Source organism: Dendrobates tinctorius, unplaced genomic scaffold, assembly GCF_039654945.1.
Source record: "Dendrobates tinctorius isolate UK_male_01 unplaced genomic scaffold, ASM3965494v1 ptg000090l, whole genome shotgun sequence".
Taxonomy (NCBI): domain Eukaryota; kingdom Metazoa; phylum Chordata; class Amphibia; order Anura; family Dendrobatidae; genus Dendrobates; species Dendrobates tinctorius.
The window spans coordinates 9,833,420-9,851,436 of record NW_027361758.1 but is presented as its reverse complement, the minus strand read 5'-3'; the positions used below and the strand labels follow the sequence as shown (position 1 = coordinate 9,851,436).

Here is an 18,017-nt window from a genome sequence, read left to right as displayed (position 1 = left end):
CATAATTTTTTTCCCTCAGAATTGAGTGATTCCATAATTTTTCCCCTATGCTTGGTTAAAATAGTGACCATTGCTGACTACCACATTTTTTGTTCTTGATTTCTTTTAGGGTTTCTTAAAGCCAGAAAGTTGCCATTTGAAATGACTTTAGTTTTGTGCCATGTCTGATCTGCTTTTTTCCACAAAATTAAACAACTGAATGAACATCCTCCAAGGCCAGTGATTCCATAATTTTTGCCAGGGGTTGTATAACTTGTGTGTACTATATAGTTATCACATGATTTCGAGTACAGATGTGCCAGTAGATCTACACAGCCATTAGCCTCTTTTTTATGTAATTGGGCTAATCTGTGGTTTTTCAGTGGCAATAACAACCATGCTGTAGATTTGTAAAATGTGGTGCGTATTACATATTTATTTGGTCGTCCATGACAGCACCACCTGAGAGAGGGGATCCGCCCTTTAGGAACAGGAAACCTACAGATACAAAAAGGCGGCACCTCTCCCACGCATCAGTTGGTTTCCTGTTCCTAGAGGACGGGACTTCCTTCAGATCGTCCGTCATGGAGTCGTCGAGGGATTCCCAGGCCGGCTGACCGACCCAGGTAGCGGGGGGATCTCCTACCTCGGTCATGCTCGGGTCCCTGCAAGCGCCAAGGTGGGGCCGGGTAGGTCGCCACGACAGTGGTCGGAGCAGGTGGAGCAGAGGGTCCGGTGGACAGCCGCCTCCAGAGTGCCGGCACCAGGAGGTATGTATGCCCCGGGCCCCTCCTGGTGTGTTCCCTCCGGGGTCCGGTCTCCCTCTCCTGTCCGACCGGGCGCAGGCCGGCGCGCGTGGGGCTGCGGGCATACCGGAGCCGGGGGCGCCGTGCCGGCTCCTTCCGTGCACTCCGCGGTCTCAGATGAGCGGCGGACGTGACGCGGTGGAAGGGTCGGGGCCGGGAACGCCGAAACTGGAAGTCGGGTGCCGGCCGGCTTTCCAGTGTGCTCCGCGTGTGCACGGCGATCCGGGGCGGGAGGGGTGTGGCCGGTACATGCGGTGGGAGGTCGCGGGGGGGTCCCGGGTGGGAGGTGCCGCGCCAGAACCCTGCTGACCCGGACACTGGGAGGCCTTAAAAGGCAGGAGGTGACGCTGCTGGGGTGCTTCTGAAGGCCCAGCAATGGATACGACAGAAGCCCCCATTGAGCAGCAGGACGAGGTGCAGGAGCGCCCACAGAAACAGGCCACAGTAAAGCCTCATGCAAGTGGCCAGCAGAAGAAACAGAAACGTCTGAGCGAACAGAGCCACAGAAGTTCCTCCAGAATAAAGGATCCTCCTGCCTTCCTCCGTGATCCGGTACCTGCCTCATCTGCATGGGTAAGAGATCTCCATGAATGTACCCTGATGCAGTGTTCCCTTATGTTTTTTCGCAGGGGAGGAAAGCTACGGGAAAACAGAAGCACAGGGAATGTGCCCTCTGTAGTTGCCCCTTGCCAGACGGCCACCCTAAAAAGTTGTGTCAGCCATGCGTGCGACAAACGGTAGGGGTTGGAAAGGGACGGGGGCCAAGGGGTAGTTTGACAGGCCCTTACACTCTCCCCCGTCCGTACAGGTAGCGGAAGAAACGCCGGACTTCACCACAAGCCTGAGGGAGATAATCATGTCGGAGATGAAGGCCCTATCTAAAAGGGATTCTTCTAGGGGAATAGAATTTAGTCTCTCAGGTTCGGAGTCCTCGGCCGCCCCTAGGATCGATGACTCCTCAGATTCCCTGGCCTCCACTTCGTTTTCTTCAGAGGAAGACTCGAGCCGATTCTGCTTCCCCTTAGACCAAATGGATAGACTGGTTAAAGCAATAAGGTCCACCATGGGGGTAGCAGACGCAAAACCAGAACTTTCCGCACAGGACGTGATGTTCGGGGGTCTAGATCCCAGAAAGCGCAGGGCCTTTCCATTAAGTGACAAAGTCCAGAGCCTGATAGATAGGGAATGGAAAAGACCTGAAAAAAGGGGCTCCTTGCCACCTGCCTTCAAGCGGAGGTACACGTTCGATGATCCAGTGGTAAACAGATGGGATAAGGCCCCTAAGCTGGACGCGGCAGTAGCCAAAGCCTCCAAAAAATCCTCCATACCATTCGATGACATGGCCTCCTTAAAAGACCCGCTGGATAAAAAAACGGATTCCTTTCTAAAGGGAACATGGGAGATGTCAGCAGGCGCTCTAAGACCAGCGATAGCTGCCACATGTACAGTCATGGCCAAAAGTTTTGAGAATGACACAAATATTATATTTTCACATGATCTGCTGCCCTCTGGTTTTTGTGTGTGTTTGTCAGATGTTTTTATCACATACAGAAATATAATTGCAATCATATTATGAGTAACAAAAGGTTATATTGACAGTTAGAATGAGTTAATGCAGCGAGCCAATATTTGCAGTGTTGACCCTTCTTCTTCAGGACCTCAGCAGTTCTCCCTGGCATGCTCTCAATCAACTTCTGGATCAAATCCTGACTGATAGCAGTCCATTCTTGCAAAATCAATGCTTTTATTTTGTCTGAATTTGAAGGTTTTTGTTTGTCCACACGTCTCTTGATGATTGACCACAAGTTCTTAATGGGATTAAGATCTGGGGAGTTTCCAGGCCATGGTCCCAAAATCTCTATGTTTTGTTCCCTGAGCCATTTAGTTATCACCTTTGCTTTATGGCATCATGTTGAAAAAGGCATTGTTGATCGCCAAACTGCTCTTGGACAGTTGGGAGAAGTTGCTCTTGGAGGACATTCTGGTACCATTCTTTATTCATGGCTGTGTTTTTAGGCAAGACTGAGAGAGAGCCCATTCCCTTGGCTGAGAAGCCACCCCACACATGAATGGTTTCAGGATGCTTGACAGTTGGCATGAGGCAAGACTGGTGGTAGCGCTCACCTGGTCTTCTCCGAATAAGCCATTTTCCAGATGTCCCAAACTATCGAAAAGGGGATTCATCAGAGAAAATGACTTTACCCCAGTCCTCAGCACTTCACTCCCTGTACCTCTTGCAGAATATCAGTCTGTCCATGATGTTTTTTCTGGAGAGAAGTGGCTTCTTTGCAGCCCTCCTTGAGACCAGGCCTTGCTCCAAGAGTCTCCGCCCCACAGTGCGTGCAGATGCACTCACACCTGCCTGCTGCCATTCCTGAGCAAGCTCTGCACTGCTGGTAGCCCGATCCGCAGCTGAAACACTTTTAAGAGACGGTCCTGGCGCTTGCTGGTCTTTCTTGGGCGCCCTGGAGCTTTTTTGTCAACAAGGGAACCTCTCTCCTTGAAGTTCTTGATGCTGCGATAGATTGTTGACTGAGGTGCAATCTTTCTAGCTGCGATACTCTTCCCTGTTAGGCCATTTTTGTGCACAGCAATGATGACTGCACGTGTTTCTTTAGAGATAACCATGGTTAACAGAAGAGAAACAATGATGCCAAGCACCAGCCTCCTTTTAAAGTGTCCAGTGGTGTCATTCTTAATCATGACAGATTGATCTCCAGCCCTGTCCTCATCAACATCCACACCTGTGTTAATGGAGCAATCACTGAAACGATGTTAGCTGGTCCTTTTAAGGCAGGGCTGCAATGATGTTGAAATGTGTTTTGGGGGATAAAGTTAATTTTCTAGGCAAATATTGACTTTGCAAGTAATTGCTGTTAAGCTGATCACTCTTTATAACATTCTGGAGTATATGCAAATTGCCATTAGAAAAAATGAAGCAGTAGACTTTGTAAAAATTAATATTTGTGTCATTCTCAAAACTTTTGGCCATGACTGTACGGCCAGATCCATGATGGTCTGGCTAGATCAACTGGATTCCCAACTGAAGGACGGAGCCTCAAGAGCATCCATTCGAAAAACTCTACCAATCATCCAAAGTGCTGCTGCTTTTTTGGCTGATGCCTCAACAGACTCTGCGAGAATGGCGGCTAGGACCGCGGGTTTATCTAACGCAGCACGAAGGGCTCTCTGGTTAAAATGCTGGGCAGGAGATATCCAGGCCAGGTCACGACTCTGCTCCATTCCGTGTGAGGGGGAATATCTGTTTGGCCCCGTTTTGGATGAACTTTTAGAGAAAGCCGGGGATGATAAAAAGAAGTTCCCCAGTCTGCCGAACCCTTCTTATAGACGTCCCTTTACTAGGAAAGGATATTTCCGTAGAAGGCCGTCCAGGGACCAGGGCAGATGGCATGACAAGAGAAGGAGAGGTACAGGTTTCATGTTCGGAGGTGGGGGGCGCCAGGAAGGTCCAGCTCGTGACACTAAAAAGCCACCCCAATGACTAGCTTCTCCGGTAGGGGGGAGACTAGCTGCCTTCTACACAGCCTGGTCTATGATTTTTTTAGTAGTAGCTGGATACTGGGGGTGATAGCTGCGGGTCTACGACTAGAATTCACCCGGGTTCCCCAAGATCGATTTAAGGTCACCCCGCTCAGGACTTCCACATCAGAACAAGCTGCCCCGGAGGCCGAGGTTCATGATCTTTGCCGCAAGAAGGTCCTAACTATGGTTCCAGAAGGAGAAAGGGTGAAAGGTTTCTACTCCCCTCTGTTCCTGGTCTGCAAGCCAGACAGTTCCTTTAGGACTATAATAAATCTTAAGTCCCTCAACGAATTCCTGGTCATACGCCCGTTCAAAATGGAGACAATTCATCAATAAAATTGCTGTTTAAAAATTGCTTTATGGTAGTGTTAGATTTAAAAGAGGCCTACTACCATATACCCATTCATGCAGCTCATCAGCGTTTCCTCAGAGTGGCGGTTCAGTTAGATGAGTCAGTTCAACATTTCCAATATGCGACCCTCCACTTTGGGGTGGCAGTTGCTCTCCGAGTATTTACTAAAGTGGTAGCGGAAGTTATGGCCCATCTACGTGAATCAGACATTCTAGTAGTTCCCTACTTAGATGACTTCCTGATTGTAGGAAAAACGGCGAAACATTGTATGGAATAGCTACAAAGGGCAATGTCTGCCTTAGAGCGGTTAGGTTGGCTGCTTAACATTAAAAAATCTCGGTTACAACCGGTGAGAGTCCAACAATTCTTGGGCTTGATCCTAGATTCTTAGAAACAGGAATGCCGTCTGCCTCCGGAGAAGCTTGTTCGCCTACACTATCAGGTCCTGAACGCTTCCAATAACCCTACCATGTCCCTCAGGAGAGCCATGTCCCTTCTGGGTTCTCTATCATCCTGTATCCCGGCGGTCCAGTGGGCCCATTTCCATTCAAGAACACTACAGGGCGAGGTTTTAGTACATCAAAGAATCCTTGGGGGTTACTTAGAGGGCCAGCTAACCTTGTCCCGGAACACAAGGGAGTCCCTAGAGTGGTGGCTAGACAAGGATAATTTATCCAGAGAGTTTCCCTGGGAGTATGACATATCCCGCATAATCACCACGGATGCTAGCCCTTCCGGTTGGGGGGGCTCATGGGTGAGATTCTGGTCCAGGGCCTATGGGAGCATCATCAGATAGAGATGTCATCTAACCTGAAAGAGTTGACAGCAGTAGAACAGGCAACTAAGAGACTACTTGTGTATCTACAGGGCCATCATGTGCGAGTGCTCTCCGACAATCAGGTCACCGTGGCTTATATCAACCACCAAGGCGGGACTCGTTCCAAACCCCTGATGAATGTGGCAGAACGGTTGTTCCGGCTAGCAGAGCAGCATTTTCTATCTTTGACAGCTCTACATATAAAAGGGAAAGAAAATATCACAGCAGATTTCTTAAGCCGCAATCTACTAAAGCAAGGAGAATGGTCCCTAAAAACTTCCATCTTCGACCTGATTGTACAAAAATAGGGACAACCAGAGATAGATCTCTTCGCTACCATGGAAAACAGAAAATTAAGACAGTTCTGCTCCCTAAATCCCAGAGAGAACCCCCTGGCGGTAGATGCCTTTCTGATAAAGTGGGACTTGAGGCTAGCATACGCCTTCCCTCCCCTATCACTACTACCCCTGGTGATGAGGAAAATCAGGAGGGACAGAGCAAGGGTTATAGTTATCGCTCCATTTTGGCCCAGGAGGGCATGGTTCTCATGCCTCAGGACCATGTCGGTGTCCGAGCCTTGGGTCCTTCCGGACATCCCGGATCTCCTATCCCAGGGCCCAGTCTTCCATCCTCAGGTGGCTGGCCTACATCTGACGGCGTGGAGTTTGAACGGACATTGCTAAGAGAAAAAGGCTTCTCCCCAGACCTGATTAACACCCTACTTAAAAGTAGGAAAATCATCACTACCAAAATCTATGTCAGGATTTGGAAGAAATTCCTTCAGTACTCCGGAATAGTCGCTGGGGGTTCAGCACCTATAAACCAGATCTTAGAGTTTCTTCAGAAAGGTCTGGATATGGGGCTTTCCACTAGTACCCTTAAAGTACAGGTATCAGCCTTGGGGGCCCTCTTTAGCTGCAACATCGCGGGTAATTACTGGATCAGTAGATTCATTAAGGCATCAGGTAGATTCAGGCCAATAGTGAAAGATAGATTCATGCCGTGGGACTTGAACCTAGTCCTCACGGCTATGACAGAAGCTCCATTCGAACCTATTTCATCAGCTTCCATAAAAAACCTGTCCCTTAAAGTAGCCTTCCTGGTAGCTCTAACCTCAGCTCGTAGAGTAAGCGACATCCAGGCATTATCTAGGTGTCCTCCTTATATACAGGTTAAGGACGATAGGGTAATACTCAGACCTGATCCGGCGTACTTACCTAAGGTAGTCTCTAGCTTTCACAGGAAATAGTCCTTCCATCCTTCCTCCCTAATCCAGCTAATGAGAAGGAAGAGAAACTACACACCCTGGATGTGAGGAGAGGCCTCATAGAATATCTGACAGTTACCGATCCCTGGAAAAAAGATAATGCCTTGTTTGTCTCCCATCAAGGCCCTAGGAAAGGTTGTAGAGTATCAAAAAACACACTAGGTAGGTGGATTAGAGAGGCGATTTCAATAGCATACACCTCAAAAGGCAGGTTGCCACCCGGGAAGCTGAGGGCGCATTCCACCAGAGCCATGGCGACCTCGTGGGCCGAGAGATTAGAAGTCTCCATCGACCAGATATGTAAGGCGGCTACTTGGTTCCTCTCCGAGCACCTTTTATAGTCATTATAGGTTAGACATGGGTGCTTCCATAGACCTCTCTTTTGGTATAAGGGTACTGCAGGCTGTAGTCCCTCCCTAAATAGTTATTACTCTCTGTAATTCTCTCAGGTGGTGCTGTCATGGACGACCGAATAAAGTCGTAGTTACTCACCGGTTAACGGTATTTTTCGGAGTCCATGACAGCACCCGTATATTTCCTCCCTTTAGTTTAAAATTTGGGTGTGCACTTCTTCCTCTTATATGTACACGGGTAATTTAAATAGTCGTGTAAAGTATTGTGTATAAATTATGCTATTAACCATTGTGGTCCTCTTGTGCTCTGTAATCCAACTGATGCGTGGGAGAGGTGCCGCCTTTTTGTATCTGTAGGTTTCCTGTTCCTAAAGGGCGGATCCCCTCTCTCAGGTGGTGTGCGGTCATGGACTCCGAAAAATACCGTTAACCGGTGAGTAACTACGACTTTCACATGGATTTATTCTGTTGTATATAAATGTGGGAGGGAATACTACAATTATTTCTATTTCTTGCAGACTGTCAGCAGTGTCTAAATCCAGACCGGATCCTGACTATGTGCATATGAGGTCAATGTCTTATTGCTGTCTTGGTTTGTTTTGCAGTTTGATGTGGCTGATGTATTCATAAATCAGGCAATCCACACTATTGAATACTGTCTGGGATGTATTTCCAACACTGCTTCCTACCTGCGTCTGTGGGCGCTAAGCCTAGCACATGCTCGTAAGTGTTGCTTTTTATACCTATACATTGAAAATAATTTAACAGAGCAGCAGCACCTCTTTTGTAACTTTTTTGCAGTCTAGTATTATGTACTTTTTATGTCTGAAGAAAAAAGTCTTAGGATACTTTCACACATCTGGTGTGTGGGGTGCGGCGAAAAGCCGAGCCGCCGGATCCGGCCAGCAGCGGTGACACCGGATGTGTATGCAGTGTCTGATACGGCTCGGACACGATTTAAAGGAGCCGCAGGAGGAAGATACATCGGGGGATGAGAGAGACAGCCGCCGAAAGGGAAGGGGGGGGAGGGAGAGAGAGAGACACATGTGGGGTTAACACTCGGTGTCCGGGCGAGAGAGAGAGAGAGATCTCTCTCGCTGGGAACTTGTGGGGTTAACACTCACAGGGTCCGGGCATGCGCTGTGTAAGGCTACTTTCACACATCAGTCTTTTTAAATCTGGCACAATGCGGCGAAAAGTGTGAAAACCGGATCCGGTTTTGTCACATTGAATGTAATGATCGCCGCATCGTGCCGGATGGACATGCGGTGCTTCATTTTTTTGCTGGATACGGCAAACATGAGCCGTCCGGCGTCAGCAAAAAACTTTCCCTGCAACGTTTTTTTCCAGCGCCGGTACGGCTTTTTACACAGCGCATGCCCGGACCCTGTTAGTGTTAACCCCACATGTGTCTCTCTCTCTCTCCACTCCCCTCCCTTCCCTTTCGGCGGCTGTCTCTCTCGTCCCCCGGTGTATCTTCCTCCTGTGGCTCTTTTAAATCGTGTCCGAGCCGTATCAGACGCCGCATACACATCTGGTGTCATCGCTACAGGCCGGATCCGCTTTTCGCCGCACGCCGCCAGACCCCACACACCGAATGTGTGAAAGTAGCCTAAAAAGCCGTTCCGGCACTGCAAAAAAACGTTGCAGGGAACGTTTTTTGCTGACGCCGGACGGCTCATGTTTGCCGTATCCGGCAAAAAATGAAGCGCCGCATGTCCATCCGGCACGATGCGGCGATCATTACGTTCAATGTGACAAAACCGGATCCGATTCCGGATCCGGTTTTCACACTTTTCGCCGCATCGTGCCGGATTTAAAAAGACTGATGTGTGAAAGTAGCCTTAGTTATGAAATTTTGCTTGCATTTATTTTGAGGGAATATGGTGGTGATTTGCAGTAAAATGGGTGGTCCAAAACTAACATTGATTTTAATCTTAAATGTCTGTTTATTTTAATACTTTTCTATTAAACATTACAAAAAAGTCCCTTTTGCCCTTTTGTTCCCTCTCTGCTCTATCTAACTGCTTTATAGATATACTAGCTGAAGAGCCCGGCGCTGCCCGGGCATAGTAACTAACTGTGGTTAGTTATAGCAAATTATAATTATCCTCCATCACATAGTCCCGTGCCCATATACCCATCATACATATCCACGATCCCATAGGCCCGTGCCCATATACCCATCATACATATCCTCCATCCCATAGTCGAGTGCCCATATACCCATCATACATCCTTCATCTCATAGTCCCATGCCCATATACCCATCATACATATCCACGATCCCATAGGCCCGTGCCCATATACCCATCATACATATCCTCCATCCCATAGTCGAGTGCCCATATACCCATCATACATCCTTCATCTCAGTCCCATGCCCATATACTCATCATACATATCCTCCATCCCATAGTCTCGTGCCCATATACCCATCATACATATCCGCCATCCCATAGTCCCGTGCCCATATACCCGTCATACATATCCTCCATCCCATAGTCCAGTGCCCATATACCCGTCATACATATCCTCCATCCCATAGTCCAGTGCCCATATACCCATCACACATCCTCCATCCCATAGTCCAGTGCCCATATACCCATCACACATCCTCCATCCCATAGTCAACCATTATGACATCATAATGAGCGGCGGCAGGGCTTGCAACCTATGATGACATCAGCGTCGCCATGGCAACCATTGTGACATAATGAGGGGCGGGGCTTGATACGCACACTCTGTTTCCCCAGTATGCAAATAGGGGCATTATGACATCATAATGAGGGGCGGGGCTTGACACGCACACACTTTTTCCCCAGTATGAAGATGGGGGCAAATTTTTTGGTGAATTGGAATGCACGGGGTTAAAATTTCGCCTCACAACATAGTTTAGGACGCTCTCGGGGTCCAGACGTGTGACTGTGCCAAATTTTGTGGCTGTATCTGTGACGGTGCGGATGCCTATCCCGGACATACACACACACACACATACACACTTTGAGCTTTATATATTAGATAATTTTTTTACCTACTTCTAATTGGATGGCATTTTGTTTGAGAATCCCCAGTGTGTGCCGGAATACTCAAACAAGATGTCACCAGGGGGTATAGGATGCGGTCAGTACTGCAGCCTTTGTCCCCACCATGAAGCAAAGCTTCATCTCTGACGGTCATTTTAGGGGTTGGGCTAGTTTTTACTATACTGAGCATGTGTTGGTTGTCATTTCCAACTTATGCTCAGTATGAGCTATCTTGTGTGTTATCCTTTTCAATGCAGAGTGACAGTGCGCTCCCTCGCTGACTCTGATGAGAAGTTACGAGCCCGCAAGAGAGCATACTGTCAGTGCACATTGTAAAGAGAGAACCCGGCAAGCAGAAAAAGCAGACACTAGTTCTGCCCTCCGAAAGAGACATCACTTTTGGGGGCAGAGCTGTTGTCTGTTCTCTGTGCTCACCAGGTTCTCTCCTTACAATGTGCACTGACAGTGTGCTCTATTCCTGGCTTGTCTCTTTTAGTTATAGTCAGCAAGGGAGCATACTGCCACTGTGGATTGAAAAGGCACACAGTGACAAAGGAGCTCATATTGAATATATGTCGGACTTAACAATCCTGATATGGATCACTGATGATGCTTTGTTTCAGGGTGGGGACAGAGACTCTGGCAATGACCACGGCTTCTGTCTCCTGATGACTTATTGTTTGAGTATCCCAGCATGTGTACTGGGTTCTCAAACAAAATGTCCTCAAGCCGGAAGTAGGTAAAAAAAAAAAGCAGTTAGATTAGCGAGGGAACGATAGCGACTTTTAATTAATTAAAGTATATTAGAAAAGTGATTAGATTATTACAATAGATAGACATTTAGGATTAAAATCTGTTTGTTTTGGAGCACCACTTTAAGAGTACTTTCCTGTATGTTCACGTGACACGATTACACTGTGGGATTTTGCAAATATGTTTTAAATCACAGCAACAATATTCAGCTTTGACATTATGTTAATATATTCTTAAGTTACACAGGCACCCTAACTCCTAATTCAGGCATGAGTGTTTTTTTCTCACCCATAAAATAAGGATAGATTCCCATGATTGTGTTGTGCCAGATTCCCATCAGTGTTTGATCAATGTCTCTTTGTATTTAAATATTTTTATTAAAGTTTTTAGAAAACTGGGAGGTGGATAGGGAGGGGAAAAGGGTAAATGTACATAGGGAGGGTAAGGGTCATAAAAAATAGAGAACCCTTGTAACAAAGCATACATTAATAAGTATACAAAATATTAATGTCAATAAGAGGCACAATAATGCTGAACCTTTAAGGAGGAGATACAAGAAGGCGGTCCAGTCCAATCACTTAAGAAGGTGCGTGAGAGAAATTTAAACTCGTCTAAATTTACTATTCCAGACATTCCACTTATTAGTATAGGCGAGAATATTATTGTTACTAACTGCAAACCTCCATTCGAAAGCATTATGTTGGTAGATTTTGTCTAGGATATCTGAAAATTTAGGAGGGTCAGGCTTCTACCAAAAGTAAGCCAAGTTATTTTTAACTACCAAAAGGATGTGAATAACAACCTATCTCACCGACGGGTGTAATTGATCCAAGTCCAAAGAAAGCAATGCTTTTTGGGGAGTCAGGGTAAAAATGTATGTAAAGGAGTCAATATGACAAGAAACCTGGAGCCACAGACTTTTTGGTTTCGGGCAGCACCAAAAGATGTGGTAAAGATTCCCGTTGTCCGCATCCTCTCCAGCAATGGGGGGAGTGGACCTGATTAATGTGGGAGAGACTGATAGGCGTGAGATATCACCTGGTAAGTAGTTTGAAATAAGACTCGTGAAGAGTCATCGATATGGTAGATTTATATGTATTTTTTATGGCGATGTGCCATTGCTTAATCGGAACAACAGTCCCAAGGTCGGTCTCCCATCTAATTAAATATATGTTCTTGCAAGAGCGTTCCTCTCTGTTGAAAGAGGAGTATATATTCCTTAAGCTCCAGGTATGTTTATTATTTAGGCTGCACAGCAGTGAAGACACAATTTCATAATTAAATGCTTTGCCTAATAGGATTTTTTGTACCTTATCTTTCAGCATTAAGTAAGGGATAAATTCAGAGGAAGGGACATTATATTTGGCTTTTAATTCGCTGAATGTGAGAAAATTAGACCCATTATGTATGTTTTTTATTTTTTTAATACCTAAATTACTCTAGATTTCTGAGAGAGGGAAGTCAAATATTAAAGCCACTACACAAAGCGGAAACCTCAAGGCCTGTTCAACTTTGTTAAATTTTTTATATGGTTTGATCAGTGATCTCCATGCAGAAATGATGGGACTGAAAATAGGATGGGAAGATACCTTTTGAGGCTCTTGAGACAAGAAGTAGAAAAGCAACTCTTTTAGAGAGCCAAATTTACTTATGTCTCTCTCCAGGTAAAACCACGCTGGAAATTTTTGTTTATTAATACCAGCTCTGCTTAATTAATAAGGCCGAGTAGTATGCATGCAGGTTAGGCATGCTCGTACCTCCTCTGCTCTTATGTTGATATAGAATTTCTGCCGACACGCTAGGCCTCCTGTCATTCCACACAAATGATTTTAGCAGGTTTTGCAAATTTTGTATGGATTGAAATGGGAGAGTGATCGGGAGTGTCCAAAAAAAATATAGTATTTTGGGCAGAATGATGGATTTCACAACCATCACCCTACCAAACATAGAGAGTTCAATTTGCCTGAAAAAGGAAATATCCTGAGAGACAGTTGCAAGGAACCCACTTAGATTTGCTTTGACAGTTGCTTGGATAGAACTAGCTAAAGTGATTCCAAGATAAACTAACCCTTTATCTTCCCAGGCAAACTCAGTACTTCTCTTTAGCTCCTTGATTTCCATTTTAGGCTTGTTGAGGGTCAAGAATTTTTACTTGTGAGAGTTGATCTTGAAATAAAAGGCCCTTAAAAACATTTCCAAGTCTGCAGCAAGTGCTCTGATGGAATTTAAGGGGTCCAGTAGGGTCAAAAAGAGGTCGTCGGCAAATAGTCCAATTTTAAAACGACGGGAGGGGAAATCAAATCCTGCAATATTCTTATTGGATCTGATCTTTTCAGCCAGTGGCTCTTTCGCTAATACAAAGAGCAAGGGTGACAAAGGGCACCCATGTCTTGTTCCGTTCGAAATGGGGAACGAGTTTGAGAGGAAATTATTAGCATAAAATCTGGCGGTGGGAGCAGAATATAACGCAAAGACCGATGACAAGAATCCTTGGCTAAAACCAAATTTAGTTAAAGTTGCTTCCAGGTAAGACCAATTCAGCCTGTCAAAGGCCTTTTCTGCATCCAATGCCAGAAACGCCGATCTAGTATTGGATAGATTTGCCCTGGTAACTAAATTCAAAACTCTCCTCGTTCCATCCGCCGCCTGACGTCCCTCTACAAAACCAATCTGGTCATCGGAGCGCAATCGAGGGAGTATATTTTTTAACCGTTCGGCAAGTAATTTAGAATAAATTTTAATGTCATTGTTTGAGTGATATTGGCCTGTAATTTTGCATCCTCTCCGGGTCCCCCCGCTTTCGGAATCAGAACAATTACAGCTTCCAGCATCTCTTTTGGGAAGGAGCCCCGAGAGGACGCTGCATTAAATAGTGAGACCATATGTGGGATCAAGCCTTTAGAAAAGGTCCTGAAATATTCGGAGGAGAAACCATCTGGTCCTGGGGATTTTTGGGTTTTTAATTTATTGATAACGGATAATAATTCCCCTTCCAAGAAGGGGCTGTCAATTTGCTCCAAGTCTGATTGAGTCAACCTGGGAAAGTTGATGTCCGCCAGGAAATTATTAATAGATTTGTGGTTTACAACAGGGGCCCCAGGGTCGTCTTTAACATTATACAAACGCTGGTAAAATTCTGCAAATGAGTTGGTAATATCTTTAGGGTGTGTTTTGGGTTCGCCCGAGAGGGAGACTATCTTGTTTATCCTTATGTTAACTCTCTCCCGTTTCAGTTTCGCCATCATGTATCTGGTGGGTCTGTTCAATGATGTGTAAGTCTTAAATTTTGAGGCCTTGATTACTGTTTCGTATTATTACCCGCCAAATCTGGTATCCAGTTTCATGCAGTTACCGTATTTTTCGCTTTATAAGACGCTCCGGATTATAAGACGCACCACAATTTTTGAGGAGAAAAATAAGAAAAAAATATTTTTTAATAAAATGGTGGTGCCTCTTATAATCCTTGCATCTTATTGCTTACCGGGGTTGGTGGCTGCGGTGTAGAGGGGTCCCAGGCTCGCTGCTGGAGGAGGCAGGCGTGGAGTGATGCTGCAGGCCGCATTCAGGGATGAGGGGGGGCTCCGATGTGTGCTGTTGCTGCTGCAGAGTCTTGTGCTGGTGTCAGGTTTCTCCACTTGTCCGGCGGTTGGAGGCCGGTGCTGCAGGTGCTCCGGTGCGGCGTTGTGTGTCCATCGATGCCCGGGGCTCTGCCGACATTGTTTGACAGACCAGAGCCCCAGCATTTCCTTGGTTCCCTGTATATGTGCGCTGAAGTGCCGGTTAAAAAAAAATGGCCGCCGGCGCGTGCGCAGATGGGATCTCGGGACCAGTTCTCGAGAGATGAGATCTGAAATCTCATCTCTCGAGAGCTGGGTCCCGAGATCCCATCTGCGCACGCGCGGCGGCCATTTTTTTTGCAGGCACCACCGCGCGCACACAGGGAACCCAGGGAAAATGGCCGCCGGCGCGTGCGCAGATGGGATCTCGGGACCCACCTCTCGAGAGATGAGATTTCAAATCTCATCTCTCGAGAACTGGGTCCCGAGATCCCATCTGCGCACGCGCCGGCGGCCATCTTTTTACCGGCACACAGGGAACTGAGGAAATGCCGGGGCTCTGGCCTGTCGCACAATGTTGGCAGAGCCCCGGGCATCGACGGACACACAACGCGGCACCGGACACACCCGCAGCAGCGGCCAGCAACCGCCGGACGCCCCCGATCACAGCCTAGGTAAGGCATGTCCGCTTTGTAAGACGCACCCCTGTTTTCCCCCCAAATTTTGGGGAAAAAAAGTGCGTCTTACAAAGCGGAAAATACGGTATTACCATGCATTTCCCAGCCACATGGCCTGCACGCTGCACCGTTACAAAGGTTAAAAAAAAAAAAAGAACAAAAAACTGAAGAAATATTTGATCCTTTGTCATTTGACGTAGAATGGTAAAATGTCATAAAAGATATTGCATGCGGCTTCTGAAAATGTTAATTACAGTCTGAAGTCTTGTAAGTGGGATTTTCTGGTAAACGTTCCTTCTCTCCCTTTCAGAGCTGTCTGAGGTCTTGTGGACGATGGTGCTGAATAAAGGCCTTTATGTGCTGCCCTCTCATATAGCAGTGTTTGTGCTGGTGCCAGCTGTGGCCGCATTTTCTTGTTTGACTGTTTTCATTCTTTTAGTTATGGAGGGCATGTCTGCCTTCCTTCATGCTCTTCGATTACACTGGTAGGTATTATTAGCTAGCCTTATGCATGTGCGTCACATATATTTATACCGATGACAAAACATATTTATTATTTATTAACTATCGTTGAATCTTTGATAAAAACAAATTCTTCTCACCAGTGTACCAGAGGTTCCTCCTGGGTGTGTGTATTAGTGTACTTTATACAACACTGTGTGTGTGTGTATGTATGTGTATATATATATATATATATATATTGTACTTTATATAGTACTGTGGAAAAATGTAGTGAAAATGCCGCTAAGTATTCTTCTAGAAGCAGATATGTCAGAGCAATACTCATCTCAAATAAATGTAAATGAGGCCTAATAGCCACATAGGGGGGTGACATGACGCAACAGAACACTCCTATCTATACTGTTAAATACTGAGAGGCATGAAGTCAAAACAGTCTGTCTATAGTAAGTGCAACCATCTTTATTATTACATCATACAACATATTTAAAAAAGAAATCAGAATAAATAGTAGTACAAAAGCATGAAGGGAGATCATGAAAGACTCCGGTGTAGCGAGTCTGGGGTCAACACATAACAATGTAGTGTAAGGGTTGGGGGAATGGTGTTCCTGAAAAATCTGTCCCGATTAATGAATATGTAGGTATGCCTTTTAAGAGGTCGAAAGTAAAGTTGCTACTTCAGGAATGGTTCTTACCCATGTAAATCCCTGTGTGACTTCAGAGAGCCAGAACGAGCCTCTCATAGATTTGCACTGAAAAGTGACCTCTGTCTTGTGCCAGCAAACATTGGAGTGATACCACAGGTCACAATCTACTGCAGACCGATGGGAGCAGCGGCGATAGAAGGTAAAGACAGCGGTGGGTCTAATCAAAAATCTCGGAGTTAACCCGCATCTCTCAGTAGCCTAAGTCCTTCAGGACAATTATTAGGGCGCACGTCACATCCAGGGAGTCCATCCTGGAAAAGGATCCATACCAAAAAAACAGAGAAGACAGCGCCTCAAACGTCGGTGAAAAAAATCACATTTATTCTGCCTCCTGTGGCAACGTGCTTGATAAAGATCTCCGGATCGAAACGTTGCCACAGGAGGCAGAATAAATGTGATTTTTTTTTTTCACCGACGTTTGAGGCGCTGTCTTCTCTGTTTTTTAGCGGTGGGTCTAAGACTTGTGGTAGGGACATTATATTAGAAGTACCATTCATTGCACTGCAATATAAAAAAAAAAGCTGGAGTGTTATTCCAGCTTTAAGAGTTTCAGCAAAGGACCTCCTTTCTCTTGCTATTTGCATCTGGGTATTATATGTTATGCCTATTTTGATTATACTGCTTTTATGAGCTTTAATGGCTATTGCTCCATTCGATGTCTATGAGATTGTTTCCATGGGCCCATGAAAGAAAAAAAGAGCAAGTGGTCACGCATGCACACTACCCCTTTATTCACATAGGGGATTTTGGGCCCCTTCATTCTCCAGATTGACTGCTGTGGGTTCAACTACTGGGGACCACACAAAGATATATCACCTTTCATGTGGATGGTTGATAAAAGTTGTTTATGGGACAACCCCTTTAAAATCGTCAGAATTTTTTAACTGGCTTATGACTATGACTTCTTCCAAATAAATTACATTATTCTTGTATTCACACTGCAGAATATACTATGTCTCTAACTGTATTATTTTTTTTTTTTTTTACTTCTTTAACAGGGTGGAATTTCAGAACAAGTTTTATTCTGGTGCAGGATACAAATTTACCCCTTTCTCTTTTAACAATATGGCCTTGTATCTGGACTGAGTTGCCCTTTTGTATTTTACTTGTATTTGTAGTAAAGATAAATTCTCCATTTGAACACCACGGAATTTACACATTTCATCTGGGAGCATCCAAAAAATCCAATCCTTCAGTATTCATTGTGTTTCATTACTGTAAGCCATGCCTTTTGTCTTGCATAAATAAAGTGTTGTTCTTGTGCAGATACATTGCGCAGACATATCTGAGAAGTGCATGAATATCCATCTCTCTGTCATCAGGGCAGGCAGGTTCACGTGTCCGTAGTGATTTCTTCACCGTTTCCAAACATTTTTAGTAATTAAGATTTTGTGATGCAAGTCAAGGGCACACTTTCTTATGAACGAATAGCAGCTGCATGAACGATGTTTCAGTTCTGGTTTACATCTCGTAAAACCTCATATTTTTGTACGTGATGTGGACACAGAGATTTTTATAAAGGCATCACCAAAAGTGCTCTACTTTAAATATTAACAATATCTGAAAATAACACTCCATTGAGAAAAATATTATATCCATTTCCTATAATGGACTGGATGAATACCTAGAAAGTTGACATAACGTTTTGTTTTTTACTGCTTTGAAATGCATAGTTTACTAAAGATTGCAATCCAAAAGCATTGCTGGTGAATGTATTTA

The 18,017-nt window shown here is 45.4% G+C and overlaps 1 protein-coding gene across 2 annotated transcripts in view; it reads left to right on the top strand.

Annotated features, from left to right (window-relative positions):
* The window catches only part of ATP6V0A2 (ATPase H+ transporting V0 subunit a2), a 183,953-nt gene extending 166,371 nt beyond the window's left edge, over window positions 1-17,582 (top strand). For both annotated transcript variants that reach the window (XM_073586095.1, XM_073586096.1), the window contains 3 exons: window positions 7,723-7,840; window positions 15,441-15,615; window positions 17,297-17,582. In XM_073586095.1, the coding sequence (XP_073442196.1) occupies window positions 7,723-7,840; window positions 15,441-15,615; window positions 17,297-17,384 (381 nt within the window). In that variant the 3' untranslated portion in view covers window positions 17,385-17,582. The remainder of the gene's footprint in view (window positions 1-7,722; window positions 7,841-15,440; window positions 15,616-17,296) is intronic.
* Window positions 17,583-18,017: the final 435 nt, after the last annotated feature.